General features: G+C 38.2%; 1 protein-coding gene across 1 annotated transcript in view; it reads right to left on the reverse strand.

Moving 5' to 3' along the window:
• The window catches only part of HEATR5B (HEAT repeat containing 5B), a 55,184-nt gene that overhangs the window by 1,952 nt on the left and 29,720 nt on the right, over positions 1–23,512 (reverse strand). The window contains exons 23-35 of the mRNA XM_058802890.1: positions 23,254–23,493; positions 21,155–21,406; positions 19,024–19,205; positions 17,860–17,928; positions 15,529–15,708; positions 14,622–14,859; positions 13,729–13,989; positions 12,663–12,790; positions 12,332–12,476; positions 7,617–7,886; positions 5,613–5,837; positions 3,548–3,699; positions 406–619 (exon numbers count right to left, since the gene is read on the reverse strand). Coding sequence (XP_058658873.1) covers positions 406–619; positions 3,548–3,699; positions 5,613–5,837; positions 7,617–7,886; positions 12,332–12,476; positions 12,663–12,790; positions 13,729–13,989; positions 14,622–14,859; positions 15,529–15,708; positions 17,860–17,928; positions 19,024–19,205; positions 21,155–21,406; positions 23,254–23,493 — 2,556 coding nt within the window. The remainder of the gene's footprint in view (positions 1–405; positions 620–3,547; positions 3,700–5,612; positions 5,838–7,616; positions 7,887–12,331; positions 12,477–12,662; positions 12,791–13,728; positions 13,990–14,621; positions 14,860–15,528; positions 15,709–17,859; positions 17,929–19,023; positions 19,206–21,154; positions 21,407–23,253; positions 23,494–23,512) is intronic.

Raw genomic sequence — 23,512 nt, forward strand, 5'->3', positions numbered from 1 at the left:
AGTAGTATTCTTAGGAGGAACTTTTTCAGCATTTGAAGTCAAATGTCAAAGACAGCAAGTCTTCAGAAAGTAAACTGAAAGTAAAGTAAAGTAAAGTAAAAAAGTAAAAGTAAATTGAAAAAGTATGAAATACAAATTTCAAAACAGAATAAAATATCACTTATTACTGTAGTTCATGTTTAAATTTTTTTCCTGCAATCACCAGAAATGCACAGGGCACAGCATATCATGCTGTACATGCTATGCAAGTTCATGTATACAAAAGTTCTATCACTGGAATTACAAAAGCATGTTGCACACACAGTCCATTTGTGATTATGCCATTGAGTTCCTAACTGCAACATTTCTAATGTTCAATATTCTATTTTAGCATTACTCATTTCTCTAGAAAACCTAAATACTTACTATTCTGCTCCTCACCAAGGGCAACCAATGTTTCAAGGACTTTAATTCCTTCCTGGACTGCTAAAAGCTCCAGATTGTTGTTCGGGCGGCTCCTTTCCACAGCCTTCAACTTCTCAACCATGATAGGGGCCAGTGAATGAATATATGGAGTGGACAGGGCACGATTGGTGTGTTGGAACACAGAAAGCAGAAGCTGGTAACACTTGGCTTGAACCTAATCAAATCAAGATAAATACATTGTCCTCAAAGTTATTTGTTAACTCAGTGAAAATAATAAACTCTGTTATCTGTGATTAAATAAATAAAAAGACTACTAAATGGGAAGGAAACGTACTAAGTAAGAGGAAAGAAGCAACACAGCCCAGCTAATAAAGCAGTATTAGCCCAGGGTTCAATAAAAGGAAGGACAATTAGAAAGAACATGCAGGTACTAAGTAGCAGTAATAATATAAACCCTGAGAAAATAAAGACAGTTAATATCACACAAGTCAGTCACACCAGTTCACTGTGAACTCCATGTTTACGTCTCAGAACTACCAGCTCTAATAGTAGCCTAATCTTCAAAATCGTGATATGCTATTCCAATTCCAGAAAGGCAACAGTGCCCATAAAAATGACTCAGAACAAAGTGATCTTATTGTTCTAATACAAGCCAAGGCTATAGCCAAAACTGTCAGGCCTTTCCATCCTTGCTTCTCATTCTCCCTTTTGTGCTGGTAGTAGCCTAGGACTATATAAGCTGATCACAGAATGCTCTCCTTGTCATCCTTCTATTTTTTTTTAATCCTCCTCCCTCTCTGTGGAAAGCAGAGATTATTAAAGCCAAGGTTTGGGAAAATGACCCACTGATGATCTTGTTCAGATGAATTTATGAATACATTTTTTGGGGCATACAAAGATCTTTCTCCAAAATCCACCACAAATAACCCAGCATTTTTGAAAAGGTGAAACCTCACAACAAATGTGAGGATAAAACATTGCACGTGTTTTCTAACTGCACTCAAGTCCAAACAGGATGAGTTATCGAGCACATGCTGAACAGAAATGTTCTAGAGGAAGTATTACTGAACAAAATGATCTGTGAGGAGATCCAGGGGTTAGTGGAAACACAGATATTTAAATAAAAATATTGAATAAAAAGTCATAGATTATAAAAACTACTGGTAAGAAAATATTAGTTATGAGATCATATTACTGTTAATTCAATAGCTGCAGGTTTTCTATACAGTTCAATATTTAAGGTCTGAAATAATAACACTTCTCATGTAATTTGTATGCTTTGTAACAGAGCTCCACGGAAGAACGTTTTTCCTCAATGCCGCACTCACCATCATCTCTGACCTTTTCAACAAATTTTACCTCTATCTCTCCATACTGTTACAAATAATTCACTTCCTTTTCTGTCTTTCTTTAAACTTCATTCCTTATTAGCTGTTAAAGATTATTAGATTAACCTTTGAAATAAGGAGTAAAAGTATTTTCTTAAATGCAGCCATATTTCAAAACAGGTTTATGACTGCATCTGATAGCAGAATTCCATCCAAGTTTTTTTTCCTTTGAACTGTGTAATATAAAACTTTGGACTATTGTGCATTCACAGAAGTCTACAAAAACTCCTGAAAGGTAAAATCAGAGCTTCTTCAAAGCAAGAGAGTCACACTCTCATGCAAAACTTGCCCAACAGCATTGAAACACTTGGATCTCTCAACTGAGTTATCTTGTTGGAACAAAAGGGAATTGAGCTCACCAGACTTCTGGTTATTACTATACATGATATTTGACCTTTTCATGTGGTAATAGTTTCAAAAATACTCCTGTATTTCTCTTAAGGCATCAGTAGTTTCTTTGGAAGAGTCTTCTCCTTAATCAGTTCAATGCACTTACTACAATCACGATCACGCTTTTATTACAAACAGGTGTCTCATCACTGACTGCAACAAGGAATATTTCACATTCAAACAGCCAGAACGAACACACAAGTATTACAGAGTATTTGCTCTGCACATTGGTGAGAAGAGAGTGGACACCATCTGGCTGCTCTCCAAAGTTGCTCTGTGTGCTACAAAAATAGTGGTAAGTTCCAGCTGACAGGCAGCTTTCCAGCAGGGTAGTGGGTGACCACGTACTTCTCTCTCGCTGTTCGTGTGTTTATACAGAGCTCAGAGAGAGTAAGACATAAAAGTTTCACTTAATAGAACTGACATTTACATTTGAACAATAAAATTCTAAGTAGCTTTCCATCCAGAGTGAGGCTGCGGAATCAACTGAATTTTATGTTCATGTGGAGAACACCTGCCCTACTATGAAGAATTATTAGTCCAAACAGGAATTTAAATGCCTCATTGTGACCCTAAACACATCCGCAATTTTTGCGTGTTTTTCTTCTCAGGAATCCCTGCAGTGTTTGCTTGTAGAAACATCACAGATTTTTCTCCTTAGCTCCCACCTGCAGATTTGTAATATCCACTCAAACTGATAAATATATGGCTGGGAAAGTTAAGCTTAACTATCCATACAGTGCATTAGCCTGCTTGAACCAAGTCAGTCTACAACTTTTTTAACTTTCCTCCTCAATGACAAAGTTAATTCAGAAGGCATTTCACAAAGGCAAGCCAAAGGGCAGAAGTGAAATTATGAAACAAATGAATCCTGATATATAGACATTCTGATGGTGCCCACAAAATTATATTTTTGCTCCCAAACTGAGTTTTGTATGAACATGCAAAACAAGCACAGGTTTTGCACAAACAAATATAAAATTGATCAGAAATGTGGGCTGTAATTTTATCTAAGGAAAAAATGGTTTCGTTTGTATTATAAAAGATAAACACTAATGTTAAAATGTCACCCCCTCTATGGTAACCAACCTTTTCATCTGATAAAATTTCATATACCAGCGACTGGTTTTGCCTTTTAAAAAGCTGAAGTCAAGAACCTGGCACAAGGCCATGAACACTTTACTAAGTCTGGGTTATTTTGCTCATGAGTTTCAATAATGCATTGTTGAAAATTCTAGTTATCCTGACAGCAGTACCTCTCCCTGAAGTAAAGGCATCACAAAGCATTGAGGAAATGTGTTAAATATATCACAATTAGTTTCTGCTGGCTCCATGTCATTTACATTCCCATAACATGATCTTACCCAAGGATCAGAAGAATTCAATGCACTTCTAAATCTGTTCATACATCCATTTTGTAAAGATTGCACTCCAATTATTTCATTGCTTGCTGACAAGAGGAAGAGAGCAAGAGCTGTAAGTATGCTTACTTCATCAAGAATAGGTTTAGAGGCCTCTGGAAAACAAAAGCAAACATGCTGTTAGCTTATTCCAAAAAGGCTTTAGCATTTATCTAATAAAATCCAGTGAACACAGATAAAACTCACAAAGACGAAATACAGGTACTTGAAATTATTCGCAACTGCATATGCATTTACTTATTACAGTATCATTGTTGGCTGTGACTGACAAAAATCTGAGCAACTCTATTCTAACAGTTGTTTTAATAAAGTAAGTCAATCTTTCTGAAACTTAAGTATCAAGGAAAACATCACCACCCACTTTCTCAGACCAAGTCATGCTTTTTGTTTTCAGTGTGTAAACAAGAGGAAAAAAGATATTTTTAGATCTTTTGCCCATTAAAGGTCTACTTCACTTTTTAAAATAATTATCTTCAGCTGATACAGCAGAGTAAGAAATAGATATCCAGCGTGGCAACAACTTTTACTTAACATGAGGTTTCACAGAACAGACTAGTTGATCTGACAGCCAATTGTCACCAACAGGAACAGTCCTACTTTAATTTTTCCTGCCTTTCAAATAGCCTGTATTTGCCATTGTCACAATTTTTTTTCCTTGCCTAAGTTCTGTCTTCACAGATCTCATTCATGAATTCACAACAGGAACAAAAATATGTATATACAAACTATTATAATGTATATTAAAAACACTGCTCTGCTGGTCTGGTTGGCCACATTGGTTCTGGTCTCCCCTGAGAGGCATAAAGAAACAGCATATATAAAGTCAGCAAAAAAGAAAAACAGCATGACTGCCCTTTACAGATATCAGCTAGTCACTTAACTGGCTTAGCCATAATGTAAAACCTCACTTCAAAAAACTACTCCAGGCATTTTAAGTGATGTTTTTTCTTACATTATTTAAATTATTTTAAAATTTGTTTGAATTTTATTGAATGATAATGCTTGAAATTGAATGCAGTGGACCTGGCTTAGATTTTTGCATCTGTGATCCATCGCACTTCACAGAAGACTAGAAAGGAAAACATACACTCCTGTAAGGAACCTAGAAAAATTTCTGATGCCTGCAAAAAGGTCTCCAGCCAGTGATGTTTCTGGAAAGAGGGCCTGTGAAATCTCTACAGTAACTAAAGGCTGGAAAACAAGAGCTGATGTGACAAATCAAATTAGAAGTTTGGCTTGGTTAACACAAACCTAGTGATCCTCCCCCTTTGGACATTTCAGAATCATTTGCAATTACCTCCTCATTCCCCATCTCTCACATGAGTAACTCCATTCAAGCCTCTCTTCACTCTCAACAAATGGCTCCTTGGCAATGCAATGGGATGTTTTTCTCACTGACTACCACTATGCAAATGGCAAATCTTTGTGTCTCTTTTGCTAACTATGCAGCTAAGACTGTACATCTTTTTTACTTTTTGAAGGGCAAGGCAAAGCATGTATGTGAACCATAAGAGGTGGTCTGCAGTTCTCTGAAGAGACAGTAACCATTGTGCTGGTGAGTAACAGGCATTTTTTGGCCAGGATTTCTTTATCACCAAAGAAAGCTTTTAAGAGTGTTGTGAACATCCTACTCCAGTATGAACCTTTCCACAATTATCTGTGGCTGTCTTTCCACTCATTCACTTTAACACTGACTGTCATTAAGATTAAATGACTTGTGCCAGCAAAAAAACTGAGAGGCTGATGCCAGACGCATTGTAAAAGGGAAAACTTCTAACTGGAGGTTATGCTCAACACTGTCAAAGACAGACCAAAGACAAATCTGAAGTGAGAACTCCTGAGATGTAACTACTTTGTTAAAGTCAATGTTGTGCATTTCTTCAATAAAATTTGTTAAGCAACTGATGAGATTTGCTCATTCAGGTCTTACATTAAGTTATAGGCAGATACCATTTTCCTTGAATCCATTTTTCTTGAATTTTAACTCCTGCACTGGGAAACCACTTACCAGGCTGAGAGTCTTCCAAGATAGATGCCAGAGTGCTGCGGATAAGACCTGTCCATTGTTTCTGAGTTTCATCAGTCTTGACTGTTGGAAGAGTAACAATAGTTTTTATGCCTTGAAGAGCTGCAGTGACTGGAGGTGGAACCTTATTATCTGCTGACTTTACTGCTGTTTCTTTCAATACCCTTGTTATCAGAAATAGGATAGTGGGTAAGATTGTCATACACCCTAAAAATAAAGAAATAAAAAAAAAAAAGATAAAATAGAATTTTTAAAGTGTGGTAGATAAGCTCTTTGTCTTCCTCAATATGGATGTGTTTGGTTGGAGACAAAGGAGATGAGATAAAGTGCAATTCAGGTAACGGGTGACATGTGTCATTCACCATTTCATCACCAAATTCATTCATCAGTGCTACTGAAATGTATCATAACACAAGTCATACAAGCCAACAATTGAAATGCTGCTGTCAGTTCAGGAATGATGATTTAGCTATTAAAGCTTTGTCCCACATGGCATGTGATACAAGGTATGTCATCCAGGTTGCTAAGTACCTTTGAGAAGGATCTACACATCACGAGGGTCTAATAAACAGCAAAAATAAGAGGTCTGGAAACAAGTATCCAAACTAAGTTACTGCACTTTCTGAGTAAGGTGGTGTGCCCCACCTTACCAGAAGCAAAGAAAGGAAGCTGTTTGGGTGTCTCAAATCATGGACAAAGGCTGTAGCAGTTTCAATAACACATGCAGACAGACTTTAAGCCCCGACAGGACTGAAAGAAGAGTGCTGTTGGGTTTAGGCATGCAAAATCAATCTACAGATCACTTGAGACAGTCAAGCTTCTTTCTATATCCCTTCTATGCTTCATTTTCCCACATCTGTGGAAACGCAAATCCTGCCATTTTCCTACTTCTGGGAATGCTGTGAGGATAAACACATGAAGTAAAACAATTATGACAGGAAGGGACTGCTCTTTAAACTAACAGTCATTTCTGAGCTACTTGCAGTGGCCACTTGCCAAACCCTCCAGACTACTCCAGACAACACAGATGTAAATACAGTTACTCTTTTTGCCCACCCTCTTTCCCATCACCTCCTCAAAAAAAAAAAAATAAAAAATCGGGTATTACATAAAAAACAGGACATGACTCCAACTCAAAATCTGTTGTTCCTTAAAAAAGTGCAAGGCACAAATTCACAAATTTCTGTTTGGAGACAAGCCATATTGTCTTTTGAGCATAACTTTGTCCAAATATGTTATTTGCAGTGCACCTCACTAGGGAACTAACTTTAAAATGTCTCATCTGTAAGAGTGGGTGAAACTTCCCAAAGATTCTTGAGACAACAGTCAAGCAATTTGCTCTCCAAAAAGCAAAAGTCAAAGAGCACAGCCTCCCATGTAATTGTGTCTTTTACCCATGAACTTCACTCAGTGCAATTATCCCAGCTTACACACATCCTTTGTCTTCCTGGGCAGAAGAAAGCTCCATTTAGTTTATAATCACATTGGGAATGACTGACAGCCAACAGCTGCAAGGCCAAGTGTACCACAGATGAATTGTGCTGTTTTTCCCTCTGTAGGATTGTCTTTTCTTACAGCTCCTGCTTTTCATGAACTTCTCAGGAATTTAATTATCTCCAAAATGTCTGTGTTCTTTAACAATATGATTAAAAATTGCCTGAAAGGTTTCAAAAGCATGAAAAAAGGGGGGAAAAAAACCAAGAACGAAATCAGATTGGTACAGGGGCTTAAAATCTAAGTGTGTTATTGAAACTCCTACAGCCTTTGTCCACAGTGCTAATTTCCTCAGCAAACCTGCAGCACGCATGCAAACTTAAAATCAAATTTCCTTTATGCTACTCACTGGAAAAGCCTGAATTTGCATTTAGTTAACTACCTAAATATTATTAATGCTATGAATTAAAGCATTCATAGCAATGTATTTACAGTTTGTTTTTAGCACCAGAGCCTCGCTGTGCTCACACATATCCTGTGACAGTGTCCTACCTGCTGGAGAACACAGGGAAGGCAGGTCAGACAGAATATTAACGGTGGCAGCCACAAGACGAGCACTTTCCTCAGAGAGGTGGGATTTGGCAGCAACGTGACTCGGAGAATCCGACACTTTTGAACTCAGGTGGGGCATGTGTCGTACTAGGATGAACATCAGCAACTCCATGGCTGCAAAAACTAGAGATTTTCCAGGCACAAGACCACCACTCTCACCTCCCTCTCCTAAAGCAAGAGGATTTTCTTTTTCTTCATTATCATCTTCATCTGAAAAAGGAAAGAAATGTCTGAGCAGACAGTTAAGATGCCACTCCAAAAATGACACGACACACTCTTCACAAAGAAGTTAAGAATCAAGAAGAAAAAGTTGCTATACAGTAAGATAGGACAAACATGGCTCATGTCAGACTAAATGTTTTAGTTAGAATGACTTAAAGGGGTTTAAAATGCCTTAGAAGTACTGTGATTGCAACAATTTGTTTTCTGGAACTAGAAAACAAATGTAGTCTTGCACAAAATAAAACTACAGCTAATTATCTTGCTTCTCTTAAAAATGATCATAAAATTAACAGCAACCAATGACAAATAAACAGTCAGGACATTTTTTTTTTTAATTTAATAGCTATTAATTAAATGTTCCACTCTGACAAAATCTTATTCTAGCCTAAATTGATTATGAAATAAGAGAACAGAAAAGCACTGTAGGATTCTATGTCTATGTCTAGCTGAGTGTATTCAGTTCAAAAAGTCTCTCTTTTGATGGCAGCTTGGCCAGCTGCAGTCTTTCCTTCTCCCATTAAAAAGCAACAGAGATTCAGTAAGGCAAAGCTGGCCTGAACTACCCCTATAGAGCTCCTATGAATTTAAATGATTGCTACTATTATCACATTCATCAATCTGAAAAAAGCAGCTTACTGGGCTGACAGTAAACAATTCCATTAATTCATATGAAGGAACAGAGCCTGCATTTTCAGTTGTTCATGATGGTTCCTCAAGTTCCAGCAAAATTTTTTCCCTGTTTTTACATGGAAAATGGGCAAAAGCTATCAGTTGGGGGTTTTTCTATCAACAGTACATTGTGCCAGATTAAGACAGTAATTTTCCTTAATAACAGAATATTCTCTGGGGTTTACTTCACTTCTCTCAGGTAACAGAAAATCTGGCAGACCTACCCAATTTAACCAGGTATCAATGAACTATTTCCCAGGTTGCCTCCTGGAAAGTAATTTACCTAGCAAAGATGGAAACAGTGTATCTGAGATTTTTTTAAAAATGGCAAAGGAATGATTGAACAGGGAACTCTCTCTTAAAAGGAAGAGGTCACTAAAAGTACCTCAGAAAGTAGCTTTCAGAGTGCTGAGGATCTCCAAGCATAGAGATACCACATCCCTGGGCACCTGCTCTTCTGCTTCACTGCTCCCACAGTGACTAATCTTTCCCTTGTATCTCATCTGGATTTCCACTGCTGTAGTTTATGTACATTGCTTCTTGTCCTTCCACCACTGCCTTTCAGAAGACTCTGGATTGGCCTTATCTTAAAATCCCCTCTAAGAAGGGGGTTTGCTATTCTATCCCATATTAACCCTCTCTTCTGCAGACTAAGTAAGTTCAGCTCTCTCAGCCTCTCCTCACAGGTCACACACTTCACCACCCTAAGCAGCTTAGTGGACTTCCATTGAACTTCCTTCATGTTTGCCAACAGCTGTCTTACTCAGAATGAGGAGGAAGGGCAAAGAAAACTAGACACTGGCATGTGATACATTGCTGTGTCTGGCATGCGATACATGCCAGTGTCTTTTCTAAGACAGCCCAATAACAGAGGTTGCATAGGTCTGCATTGTATAGGTTTCACACCAGAGATTCACACACACAACTCTTCCTCTGGCAAATCTGCTATCCAATCTGTCAGCCCAGCACCCTACACCAATGCACATTCCATCCCAAATGCATGATTTTGCATTTATCTTTGCTGAACTTAAGCAGGTTCTCAGACCTGCAGTTCAAAATTCCCCTTAAAGGCAGCACCACCCTCCTGCACACCCACCACCTGCCCAGTTTGGTATCATCCACAAATATGCTGAGGGTACATTCTCTCCTGTCTGTCCTGTGTGCTTAACAGTAGCTGATCCTCTACTGATCTCTAAAGTACACCAGTTGCAACCAGCTTCCAGTTAAGACTTGAATGACTAAACTCCATTCAAGCACAGCAGTCCAACAAATTATTCTCCTACTTTTCAGTCCACATCACTCAACTTGACAATGATATTGTAGAGTACTGGGTCAAAAGCCTTGCAGAAGTCTGAGTAAACAATATTCACCACCCCACCTCCAAAGGCAGTTATTTCATCACAGAGGGTGATGAAGCATTAATTGCCCTCAGTAAGTCTGTGCTATTTCAAATCACATTCTTCTACTTCATGTACTAAGAAGTGGTTTCAAAAGGAATTTACTCAAAAACCTTTCAACAAGCATAGCAGGCTTACTGGCAAGTTCACTCAAACCCCACCTCATGTCTTACTCAAAGTTAGACACAGCATTTCATTTTTGCCATTCATTGAAAAGCTTCCTTGAGCACCACAGCTTTACAAAGATGACTGCAACAAACTTAGCATGTCATCAGCCCTCCCTGAGATGCATCACATCTGGTTCCAGGGTAGGGCTGGCTTTTTTGCGAGCAGTCCCTACTGGATGCTCACCTGCTGTAACTAGCACTGCTCTCCCTAGGCTTGCTCATTAGACACAGACACAGGAGGGGTAAGCAAGAAGATACCAGTGCCTTAGTTTTTCCTCTAGTGTGTTTTGTCATTAGATCACCCAATCCATTCAGCAGCAGGTCCAAATTTCCTCTGCTGACAACGTATCTATAAAAGTTGTTCTTGTCACACTGGACATTCATCATCAGTCTCAGCTCCACCTAAATTTCCCAATTCCACTCCTCCATACCCAGGAACTTCAGTAGTCTTCCTTGGCAGCTTGCCCCCATTTCCAACATCCAAGCACTTCCATGTCACATTTGAGCTCAGTCAGAAGTTCCTGTTCAGCCAAGTCAGCCTCCTGCCATGATCATTGTGAATGAGCTTTATTTTGTCACCGAAGATGAACAATCCCTCTTTCCTTTGCCCTTCAGGAAAGCTTACCACAAGATTTCATCTACAAGCTCCCTGAACAAGCCAAAGTCTGCCAAGTCAAGCCAAAGCTTTTGCTCTGCTACTCATTTTCTTTCTTTCCCTTGAAATTACGACCTCCACTATCACATAGCTGGTGCACCCAGAACTACCATTAACCTTTGTAACTGTTTCTTCTGTGTAAGTACAGAGCAAATCCATGGAGCCCCACCCTCATCTGGACTGTCCAGCATCTGGACTGAAGAATTCTGTGCTTCATACACTTCTGAGTGTTACCAGCAGTGTCACCCTTCCAGCACGCAGCTGGATGGTAAAAGCCTTTCATGAGACTCCCATAGCTTGACTGGAATGCTTCTTTGGGTTGGTTTAACATGGCTTCATTCACCTTCCCTTCTTGATCAGGCAACCTGTGGCTCCTGACTGGTATCACCCTTCACTTCCTTTCAGTGTTATCAGTTCTGATCTGTCAAAGTAGGACAGCTGGCTCCTTTCCTCTTGCCAGATCTCCTCAGTGTTCTCCAACGGGATATCTGGAGATAGAGCCTTTTGTTCCTGGAAGTGACAGTACTGCAGCCACCACCTTCATGCAAGCATCATCCTCCAGGGCCTTATTCCAGCATAGTCTATGGCTGTCTCTCCTGAGAAACATGGGACTTCAGCTCCTGCACCTGCAGGGCCTCTGAAGAACATTTCATTCCTCCATTCACCTTTTCTGACACCACAGAGTCTGCTCACCTTCACAAGCATTTCCTTCATGTATCACAGGTGAGACCAATGTCACTTCCAGCTACGGCTGCACAGACAAGCCTCTGGAGCACAGGCACATCAGCATTTTCACCTGAATTTCAAACTGGTCATTAGACCTCTGATGTAGCAGAGGTGATTGTCCCTCAGTCAGCAGACTGTTGTTGTATGTCACTGCCACCATTATGCTGACTCCAGCAGTCCTGCACAGTCTTGAGCAGCACCTCTGGGCAGCATGAGCATGCCTTTCCATGCCAACTGCCTTGCTCCCGTTGCACACCCTGTTCCCAGAGATCCCGGTAGCTGACACGCCCTGAGTGCCCTCAATAAGTGAAGTAAGAGCCCAGGTGCAAGTCTGCTCCATTTCCTGGCAAGATCTCCTGGGCAGGCAACTTTCCATACTGGTTTCAGGAGCAGTTCACTCACCTCATGGATGTCAGTTGTGCCACGGACACATCACAATACCCTGTACTGCTGGCTAAATCATTAAACTTCAGAAAAAAGGTAAATGATGTGCTAAGGAAGCAGTCAGTAGAGAAACATTAAGGAAACTGAACAAGGTATTAAGAAGGGGTGCGCTGTGTATACCTTGCACCACTCTTACTCTAGAAAAATTAATGAAAATCATGACATGAAATGAGAATGATCAGAGGAAGAAAAAATACAGATTACAAGAGTTAAGAAGTCAGCAGGTAATTATGAACACAATCAAAATTATCTCTAGAATACACAGCATTTTCCTCCTCAGTGTAACAATACTCTAATGCAACTGCGTTCCTTTCCCAACATGAAAACCTGTTGCTTATTTACTCTGCAAAGCAAGCCATGTTTACAGAATCTTACTTAGCGTGTTCCTTTTTTCCTGCAAATAATCTTGAGCTGCTCTTACTATCTGCTGGACAACTCCTGTAACCAGCAGCTGGACTGAAGGAGGATCCCAGGTCAGGAGGAGTCGGTGAAGCACACTCAAGAGTTCAACACCAAGGAGCTGCAGTGAAACAAAATACATAGAAAAACATCCATTAGGACTAAACAATTCTTAATTGTTGTGTCACTTACTTATGATGAACAAATACTTTTCTCACACAAAAAATAATTACAGCTCTTGTAATCATCATTGATGAAAGTCCAAGACCTGGAAAAAGCTGATTGTTACAACATGCTCATACATTACCTGATCCTCTGCAATATGGATCCTGGCACAAGGGGAGTCCAATAAAGTATGCAGTGCTTGTAAGCAAGATGTAACATGCTCTATGGGCTCTTCAGGTCTTGGGGAACACAGAAACTGTATACTAACACCTGAAAAGAGTAATAGTTAAAAAAGAATGTTCATACCATCATAAAATCTAGTTTTCGTTTGAATTTTTTTGTAAGTATAGTGGGTTCTTAAAAACTTTAGAAACACAACTGTTTTTCTCAATTCTTCCTTTCAATTAAAAGAGAGTCTATGCAGAAGACTTGTATTCACTTCTTCTTCTGCATCATGTCTTCCCCAAAATTTGGCAGGATAAATAATGCACAGTGACAACAAGCAATTTAAGATTACTGAACAGAAATTCATACTTTGTTCTAAAGATCTGTAAGTCAGAGATATGAATCCTTTAGCTGTAAATTGAGTTTAATTTTCTTGAACTCCTTTAAATGTAAAGACAAACAAAATGAAGTTAAGCTCCAAAAATCATGCAATATTCATCTACATATAGCACTTAATTCCAGATTTAAATGTCTGTATCTCAGCAAACTTCTGGCATTCCTCAGAATAAGAGATTACATCCACCTCTTAAAGCTGTTAGGTAACAACAAAGGGAAACAGTGAATGCTACTCACAGATGAAAAACTGATGCAAAAGCTACTCCATGTGACTTGCTAAATATCACTCTCAACTGAGCAGTGTTTTATAGGGGTGTGTATTTTAATTAACCTCACAGCTTTTGCATCTTTGAAGCACAAAATTTTGTATCACCTGCATTATACTACAGTGTAGAACAGTTCCTACTCATTTTAGTCAATTACATAAATCACAATAATCACACTGACAAATATTCTGTCAAAGCTACAAAGAACACAGAAGGCAGAGAGATAAGAGGGAGGATGAGACAGAGATTTTCAAAACTTTACTGTCCAGACATGTAATGAATTTTAAACTTCAAAGATTTCAAGCAAAGTTTCTTTTCTCATTTTCATTGTGTTTCATACCATAACATGCTGCTACTGAATTCTAAACTTGTAACTCTTACCCAAAATTAAATGCATTCGATCTTTGTTTATTTCTGGTAAAGATTTAGTGGTAGGTGGAGTCCCAGGTGTCTGGTTTAGCATAATGGATGTAGCACGTTTCTGGGAACTGGGCATTGCTGCAGCAGTCTCTTCTGTTGACTCTGACACATTAAATCCTGTACTGTTCAGCCAAAGTGCCACTGCATGTAGTATGGGAGCCCAGGAGTTCCGGTAATGCAGTCTAGCCGTGTCAATTGTCTCTGGAGTGTAAAATGCTCCTCCTGTTAAATTAACAAAGAAAAGGTAATTCTAAGATTCTCTGCAAGTAACAGATAAAAAGCATGCATTCAGAATTTGTTAGTATATTTATTCTGGGTGTGCTTGATCACAAACATAATCAGGTATAATCCTTGTTAGTGGCAGTACATTCCAACTCTCCTTCTCTAGTAGCAATATTAATTAGTACCTCTCATGAGAAAGTGCACTGGCCTCAGTAAAGCAGTAAGAAGAGAGCAAGAAAGGCAGGCACAGTCATCAGATCTTGCAGCATTTTTCATATAGAGCATTCACTCTTAATCTGTAAAACAATGTCTGCTCTAATCTCAGGGACCATGTTTTTCATACAACCAAAATCTTTTTGCACTTGATACCAAAGTATTAGAGGTGAAGAAGTACTCCTTCTTCCACAAAGACAAAGTTTTAATGATCTCAATGATTTGAATAAAGAGTATATTCATTTCAAATTGAAGGAAAGAAGATTCAAAGTTAGAAAATACTGCTATTACATGCCCAGGTAGGAATTTATCACTTGCATAAAAAACATGCATACTAATTAATTTACAGAATAATTCTGAATGTCCAGCTACAGTTTCTTTCTGTTTTGCAGAACACAACAAGAAATTCCAGTGCATACCATCTGGTGGAAGCTGGGTAGCAAACTCAGCTGGTAGAGTTAAAAGAGCATAATCTTTCAGTGCAGCCAACCAGAGCCGGCTCAGTGCCGGCAGTTCAGGCTGTACAAGCGTTATCAAACTGTCAGGTGGCAACTCATCCATGGTACCAAAATCATCCTCATCCTCCTCTGTGCTCTTTGAAACATGCTTGGGTTTGGTTTCTGCTTCTTTCTTAATTTTCATGGCAACAACATACACCTAGAAGTGAAACATGTCAAAGTAAGTGCTGTGAGATTCTAAAAAGAAAGGAAAGCAGCAGTCTTTCCCATGTGACTGTAACAGATTCCACACAGATAAAATTCATCAGAAAATTACTGGAAAAAAGAGATTTTTCAATAAAACTCCATTTTATTTAAATCCTTTCTTTTATTTCTACCAGTATATATATAATGCTTAGGTTCATAAATGGGACTTTCCTAAAACAATCTGGCCAGACACTTACTTTCTAAAAATGTGTAAATTATAAACACTTGACAGTGTTAACTAACTAGCTGGTTGGCTGGTTAACCAACTGCAATATTTTCCTAAAATATATTTTAAGGTTGTTTGATTTTTACGGTTCTTTGTTTTCTTGTTTGTGGGGGTTTTTTTTCAATTTTAAGAGCAGTAAGATGGGAAGAAATTCAAAATCTGATATGGTGTGAGTGCGTATTTTTACTCAGAAAAGTGCAACACAACATAGAACAACCAAGCCTCAATGTAAATATGGCTCAACAGAAGGGCAGAGAAAGATAATGAGTTTAAAACATCCCAGAGTAGAATTGAAAAAAGTTAGGAGGAAGGTATGTACAGGCAGTATGAGGTATGAGGCTGCTATTACACTGTAAAACATTTAATACTTTGGCAGATTTCATGGTCATGGCTTACCTCAGCCCATGCTTTGAGAACAGCCAGTTTTTCCATAGTAGTTGCACTCTCTCGGTAAAGCTGGCTAGAAGATCCCTTTCCTGCTTGCACTTTATCCAGGGAAGAGACAAGAAGGTTGTGAACTCGGCGGAGATCATTCAGGTCACTTACAACCCCACTTCCTATCCAAGCGCTACATACCTAGACAACAAAGTTTAGAATTACTCTAAAGCAGCAAAACAACCCAACAACCTTAAAAATGAAAAAAAAAAAATGTAAGAAAATAAAACAAAAAATAACCACCAGGAAAACTTAGCCACTGTCATCCTGCTTAACACAATTAAATCAGGTTTTCCTTTTTTTTTTCTCCCCAGCCATGACAACAGAATTGCTCAGGTGAGTAGTTACAAGGGTTATATTTTCAAGGCATATTACAAGAGAACTTAAGAGACATGGAAAATACTTTAAAAATTTTTCCATCCTCCATAAATAGGTTATAATGATTTTTTTTATTCTGTTCCCAAGTGTCTGGTCAAATCATTCAGGTAATGAGTCACTGCATTCTCTGTGAAGAATATACTGGGCAGCAATCAACAACAGTATACCTTAAAACCCCTCAACATCTCAAATCAATAGGTAAGGCTCCATACTAGTGGGAAGTTTTCAAATTATTTCTGTCAAGAAAACACCTAGAAATTATTTGAAAGACTGAGCTATGATTTGGAACCCACAGTTCTATACCTAGAACAATCTGTGGACAGACATTTGGGTGTCTCTCAACTTTTCATTTGAGTTAAATGGATCCAAAGAGGTACTTAAAATAACAAACATCACACAGACTGGCTGCTCCTGACTAATGCTATACACTGGCATTCATCCTCTGAAAGACATTCATGCCAGACATAATGCAGGCAATAGAAGCAGCTTGTGCAGCGGCTTTTCTACACAGAGAAAAAGGGATAAATTCTTTCAGACGAGTTGCTCTTACTCTGGAGATTATTCTACAAGGATAAGGATCAGAAGCAAAAAAACTCACAGAACTCAAGCAGTTCAGGTTTTACAAACTTTTTTACAAGCCATTTTTGACCTATCTCAAATTTATTTACTTTGCTTTTAAAGAACTAGTTACATGAAATCCTTTGGGGAAGGAACTCTCTCATGATCTGGAATGATGGACATATTTAAAAAAAAAACAACTTAAACACAAACACTAGAAGGGTCACAAACAGGTAAAGAACAAAGCTGTTGAAAACTTCTCACAAAACTGTTCTTCATTCACAGTAGGAGTAAGATCAGCTTCAATCCTGCAGCTGAGCAAGTCAACACCTGTTTCACTAATGACATAAAACTATAACATCCAACTCCTTCAGGAAAGCTCATCTCTGTCCATGTAACTTCTAGAGGGAGTTAAATATCCAAACCTAATCTCCAACCATTTGATCCTGTAAGTGAACACATCTGCTTTGAAATGGGTTGAATAGAGAAGATTTTGACAAGTTATAAGGAATATTAAATGTTTTCACACAAACTGCTTCCTCATTTCAACATGCAGAAACATTCTGTAAATCAGGATGAACATTTTTTTTCCTACAAATAGATACCAAGTTATGCTGTAATTGAGCAATCCTTGCAAGTTTTGCTGAAAATTAAAAGTGTAAAAGAACAAAACAAAATCACACTCCTGATGACCCAAATTTACTAAACAGAACTCAGAAACACAGAGTTATTTTTAAAACTAATGTTTGCATAGCTAACAAAACTGCTGCTTTAAACAGTAGTTTCTTTAGCTGTGAAAACCACATACTACTACAGCTATGTTGCTGATAGTTGATTTAAATGGCAGTACACAACATCACATGCAGGAAAACAATCCCACACACATTCAGAAAAAAGAATCTTTTAGCAAACTTTCACTGACAAGTTGTTACTATGACTGTAATGAGAATGCTCAGGTCTTCTAAATTCTAAAACAGAACACTAAACTGAACAGAAGTTTAGTGTTTAAAGGTAAATTGTCAGTAATCCAAACATCTGATCAGACTGAAAGACAATAAATAAACTTCTACTGGTCTCATTAAGCAAAGGGGTTTTTTTCCTTTTTTTTTCTTGCAGGATTCATATGAAGACATAGTTAGTTCCAGATACATTTTTTTGATGTAGCTCCCTGAAAGGACTTCTGCACATCTGAGGAACAAAGTATATTACTAGGAAACTCAAAAGGTGTTGCAAAAACACGACAGCTAAAGTTTACAAGACTTTCCAGCCATTTGATGCTATTTCTCTTTTGCATCCTTCTTCCAAAGAGAAGGAAAATTAGTTTTGCTTATAGGATGTGAACGTTTTCCACTGTACCTGACAGGCCTTTGCAGTTATATCAGATGGTGTATCTTGGGAAAAAGCTGGCCTCAGAGCAGCCCCAACCTGTTGATAAGAAGAAAAGTTAAAAATCCAATTACAACAGGGACATAGTGGTGTTTCTCTCATCTTGTTTAAGGCTCAAGGACAAGTACAGAACAAGCAAGACAAAATTGCCAAATTTGGCATTGTAGCTACCTCCCAAAATTATCCTTGCTGTCTAGCAAACATTTGCAATAGCAGACTTTAAACAACAACAACAATAAAGTCTTACACTACTTTCTTTCCTTGCCCCATTGCCTTTTGAAATCTCAAGTACCTTTGTGAAATATGTGGTATTATCTTCCCTCTGTTAATGAGTATCCTTTTAATTACTACAGTATCACAGGTGCAACTTCTGTTAAGGATCAATAAGCCAATGACAATTTGATGTCCAAAGGAACAGCAATATGAAATTAAATGGTTTTGGTTGGATTCGCATCAAGTCCACAAAGTGACAAATACTGACTGAAAAATGCTTTTTAGGCAGTTGCTATATGGCAGTACTTTTCTGAAACAAATGGAACCAAGTCCAAGAGAAAGAAGCATGGTTACAGCACTACAGAAGGAAGAAGAAAAAGGCAGGAAATGAAAAGGATAAAGTCTGCCTTTAGAAAGTATTTGGAAAGATCTTGACGACAGAGTAAAAACAAAAGGGGTGAAAGAGTTAAGCTATGCAACAAAAAAAGCACAATAATATATCCAAATAAGTCTTTAATTGCCCACTTCCCATTGATATACTTTTGTAGTTTTCATTAGAACAGAAGTACATTCACTAATTCCCAAGAAAACTGATTTATTAGCTTAAATCTAGAACAGAGTGAAAAACATTTTCCAATTCTTAGTTCTACAAACTAATAGCCACTTTTACCAAAAATTAAATGTAACTTACAATATTTGGCTTTCAAGTTACTGAATTCTAATTTTATCAGCTACTAAATTACAATAGCTAGAATGAGATACAAAAATAAATTTTGAAGAGGTAAGTGAGTCTCTGCAGCACATTTTCACACACAGAAGAATTTCCTCACACCTTTTTCTCAAATACAAAATGTTCTCAAAGCTAATACTGGCATATTGGCATAAATACACTATTTCCTGAAGTTATGAAGGAGGTCTCACATTTGCCTGATACTGCTCCAGTATCACATGGCCTGGAAACTCTGGCTCGGGAACGGATGCAAATTTCTTGATGATGTCCTCAAGAGCCTGAAGCCCCGCCATGCGCAGCTGGTTGCTGTGGTCTGTGGCAGCCATGAATGCCATCCGGATAAGGTCAGAGAGATGCAGGACCAAGAAGTCATCTTAGAACAAAACAGAAAGAACTATCTAGTAACTTAAAGAAAGCTAGCATGATGAATACTTGCAGTATTTTGAATTGCATTAATTTTACCTATTTGTTTTCAAAGGTCCACATTTAATGCATGGAAGGAGCAGGAAAGAATGCAACCTAGTTTTCTTTCTTGTTTTCCACTTTCCCTTTCCCCAGAAAGTAATTCTGTGGCTTTTATTCCTAAGACAACCTTAAAAACTGAACAGAAATTGTGTAGAATGAAGTATGTAAATGTGGCTAAGTAGCTTAGAATATATTAAAACATTTAGTAAAGCTAATTTGAATGATCCCCCCAACATACAGAAAATCTTCAAGGCAATTCCTGCTCCTGCTCGAGTCCTATGCTTACAGTGACCCCTGCTGATGTCAACACCTAAATCTGAGTATGCCTCTGGTTCTCCTCCCAAAAACCACATGCAAGGCTGTAAGCATGCAGACAAGCAAAATACATAGCTTGGTAACATATCTGAAAGGATTATTCTTCTCTAGGTAGTAATTTAATTGTTTTTCTTATTCTCAATTTGAAATTACCACATGTTGTACAACTAACATGAAAATAAATTATTTAACAACATCCACTGTGACTAATGAAACCCACAAGTTGCCTAAGCTATTTTCAAGTCTCAAGGTAAAAAAGGAAAATGTTTTTGTGGCTGAAACTTTTCAGAGATGAATCAGTAAAGAAAGATTGAAAATCACCTCCAAAATACAGTGATAAAGTCTGCACTTACTTTTTCAGACCATCAGAGACAATAGTAAAATCTGTAGAAGCTACATTTGGAGGGGGTACAGAATTTTGCTGAGTTTTCCTTTTTACAATGATACTGAACACATCAAAGTTCACTTCAAATAAATAGATAAAATTCTCCATACTATGATATGCAATTCTCTGCAGGACCCTGTAAGTAGCAGTTATTTCATTATTTTCTTTGTAATGCAATGCCATGACAAAATAAACTTTCCTGAAATTGTTCCTTCCTAGTCTTCAATGGCCTTGGCCTCAAATCAAGTCAAAAACCAGATTCTCACAAAAGCAATGCACGGTGCTGGAACCAGGCTGCACTAAAGCAACACAGGGAAAGACCTGATAATTCTCCATATCATAACAGACATCCTCAACAACACAGACACCAAAATCCATTAATGTCACACATTCCAGGATGCTCACAATATTCATCCTACATACACAAAGTCCTCATGAGCACTACGCAGGTGAACCCAAACAACCACAAACAGGGACAACCCAAGGACAGATCTCACACTATCTGAAAAACATTTCTTCACCAAACTACTATGCCATCTAGGACCTCTCAATTTTGATCCTCTAACTCATAAAACTATCTTTGGAACATGAGCTTGAAAACTAAGATTTATTACTCTCATGGATACGAAAAGAACAAACCTTATAAAGTCTCTGTCTTTTTATAACTCCCTCCCACATCCCCCTCCCTCTGCAACCAATGCCATGGCAATAATTACCTAGCTTGATCCCTTCTTTTTTTCTTTTCTAGCATCTCTTTAGATTGGAGATGCTAAAATAATCTCAAATTTAATTCATTGCTGTCATTACATTAAACTCTGAAAACACTCCCAGCTTGCCCTTAGCTAGAAGTTTATTGCTTCTGTTTCAGAATTGACAAAACCCTTGCATCTCTACGTTTTTTTTCCCCTTAAGCAGACCAGTCTTTCAGAACTGGTATGTTCCAGAAAATCTCATTCTTTGTGCTCATGGCAGTGTAACTGTAGTGGTTATAAAGACACAGTTTTATTGATTATTGCTGGGCATTTCCTTTGGTTTTGACCATTTGAATGAAAGAACATGTGCTTAATTTTTTTTTTCTCAGTTGTGTAATCTTAAGCAGTGAAGAGGTGCCAAAATGAAAATAAAAAATTAAGAACAAAACCAAAGCATGCAATTACTTTTTGGGTTTTTAAGTCTGGCTGAACGAGCCAGTGCCAGGTCGAAGTGAGCCTTGTTGGCATTCTCACACAGCATGATCACCCGGCACAGACAGTCTGCCGCAAACACCCGAGTGGCCCAGCGAGGTGCCACAGAAGGCTTGGACTTGTCCTCTTCACCCAAGGTGGTAAACATTGTGTCATCATCCATCTCATCCTTCTTCTCCAGCTCCTCATCCTTCCCTCCTCCCAAGGGAGTAGCAGTGCTCATGTCTATGACACAGAACAATTAAAAGGAATAGAAACATGCCACCATTAAAATCCACAGAAGGCAGTTAAGGACATGAGCTCAAGAATTTCCTTATATTGAGATTCAGAGCAGACGAATTCTTCTGTAGAAACATTTGACAAATGTCCAAAAGAAGAGTGTATCATTAAAAGAAATGGTTTTCACCTCTGTTCTGGATTAAATTACCCTTTATTTATCTTACATGTTATGAGATTAATTCCTGTGAATATTAATTCTCCACAGTTACCAACTATAGCTGAATCCCATATATAAATCGCCCAATTTTGTAAATTAACCAATTAAATTGCCAATAAACAAGATAAGGCTCAAAATTAAAAGAATTATCAGGCTCAGAATAAAAGAATCAGCTCAGCTTTGAATTATTCAGCTCCCACTTCAAGTGGAAGACAAAAATCAAATTAAACTGAAACAAAATTACCAAGCTCCATGCCATGGGACAGCTATGCAGCCCAGTAAGCCACTGATAGCACCCAAAAATGTGACTAACATTCAAAAAGTTATTTTCTCTAAGTGTAGGTTAGAGACTTCATTTCAGAAAATAAAAATTATTTCAGAGATTACATAAAAAACCTAAAGGCAAACATGGACCAAAAAATTCCTCACCAAACAGGCATATATACTTTTGCTGTTCACAGATGAAAACATAAATCCTCAGTGACAAGGTCTAAACTAGCAAAATGCCAAAATACTGACAAAAATACCCCAGCAATAATTAGAAGAGAATTAAAGGAAATTATTGCAATGCATGCTTCTTAGAAACTAAGGCATGCTTCTTAGAAAGTCTAAATTTAAGCAACTGAAGGGCCAAGACATTCAATAAAGAAAAAGGCCATGGCAAATCAAACATGGATGATGCTAATGCATAGCAACAGCCTTTTGAGAAGGCATCCAGGACCTTATGTGGCTGATTTGTAAATCTCTGCTTAAAAGTAAACCACATTTTGGTCATATGCCAGTTAGTGGGATCAAAGGAGATCAAAGTGAAGTTGCTGGCTTACAATACACCTGAGAGAAATTCATTTAAATATGGTTTTCTCTGAGACACATCACCTACTAATAAATAAATAAGAAATTGGACAACCATGTAAAAATTTTAAGACCCATCCCACATGAAATAACAAAAAGCCATGCCAATTTAAAACTTAGGAAATGAGGTCTTTCTCACTGGGCAGATTTGTGGTAACCACATTGCATAAAGAAATTACTGGTAGCATTACTCATCAGTAAATGTAAAGCTGGCAGCATTTAGAAACAGCTTCAGGATGAACTCACACATGCCAATAAACAAGTATAAATGCAATGGAAATTAGCAGATTCTGCGTCATAACCATCCTACAAGCTGAAAAACAGGAATAAGGTCTCAGAGGACAAAGTCTGTGCAAACAAATCTGCAAGGCTGAACAACAAAAATAAATTTCATCACCATGGTAACCCAGCATCACATCAGTAATTCACGAAACCTCATAAAAGAAAGCTCAGAATGTGTACAGAGGTCTTCTCTCTGTACAATGCTGATGTATACCGGCTAAAAAGGATGTCAGCTTTCACTAAGATACTGAAATGTCAGACTTACAAACACCATTGGAAATCCCATTCAAGCAGCAAACTTTTTACTTATGAGCAATATTCTGAAACTTAACATCTATAATTCCTTCTTTCTATGGCAGTTTAATGACACTACAATCAAATTCTGTATACAATATAACCTACATCTCAACTAGGATAAAAGAGAAGCTCCAAACCAATATTGCCAGAACACACTAATGCTAAGGACATACCATCATTTATGTGAATGAGACAGAACACTTACCACTGGAAGCTGCAAGAACATCCTTACAAAGCATGAGCCAGTGAGAAAGGTTTTCCACTGCCAGAGATGAAAGCATGTGTCCCAGAGTGTCGTGGATATCTGAGCAGAGTTTCCGATCGGTCTCTCGATCCAGCATCCCGAACAGGACGCCCTCCAGGCCCGTCTCCGTTATATTAACCCCCTGGTGCCGGCAGTGCGCATCTCGCCGAGAGCCAGCCCCTGGTGCAAAAGGATTCATGTCTGCAAAATGAGAAGGAGA

This window comes from Ammospiza caudacuta, chromosome 3 (assembly GCF_027887145.1).
Source record: "Ammospiza caudacuta isolate bAmmCau1 chromosome 3, bAmmCau1.pri, whole genome shotgun sequence".
NCBI classification, from domain to species: Eukaryota; Metazoa; Chordata; class Aves; order Passeriformes; family Passerellidae; genus Ammospiza; species Ammospiza caudacuta.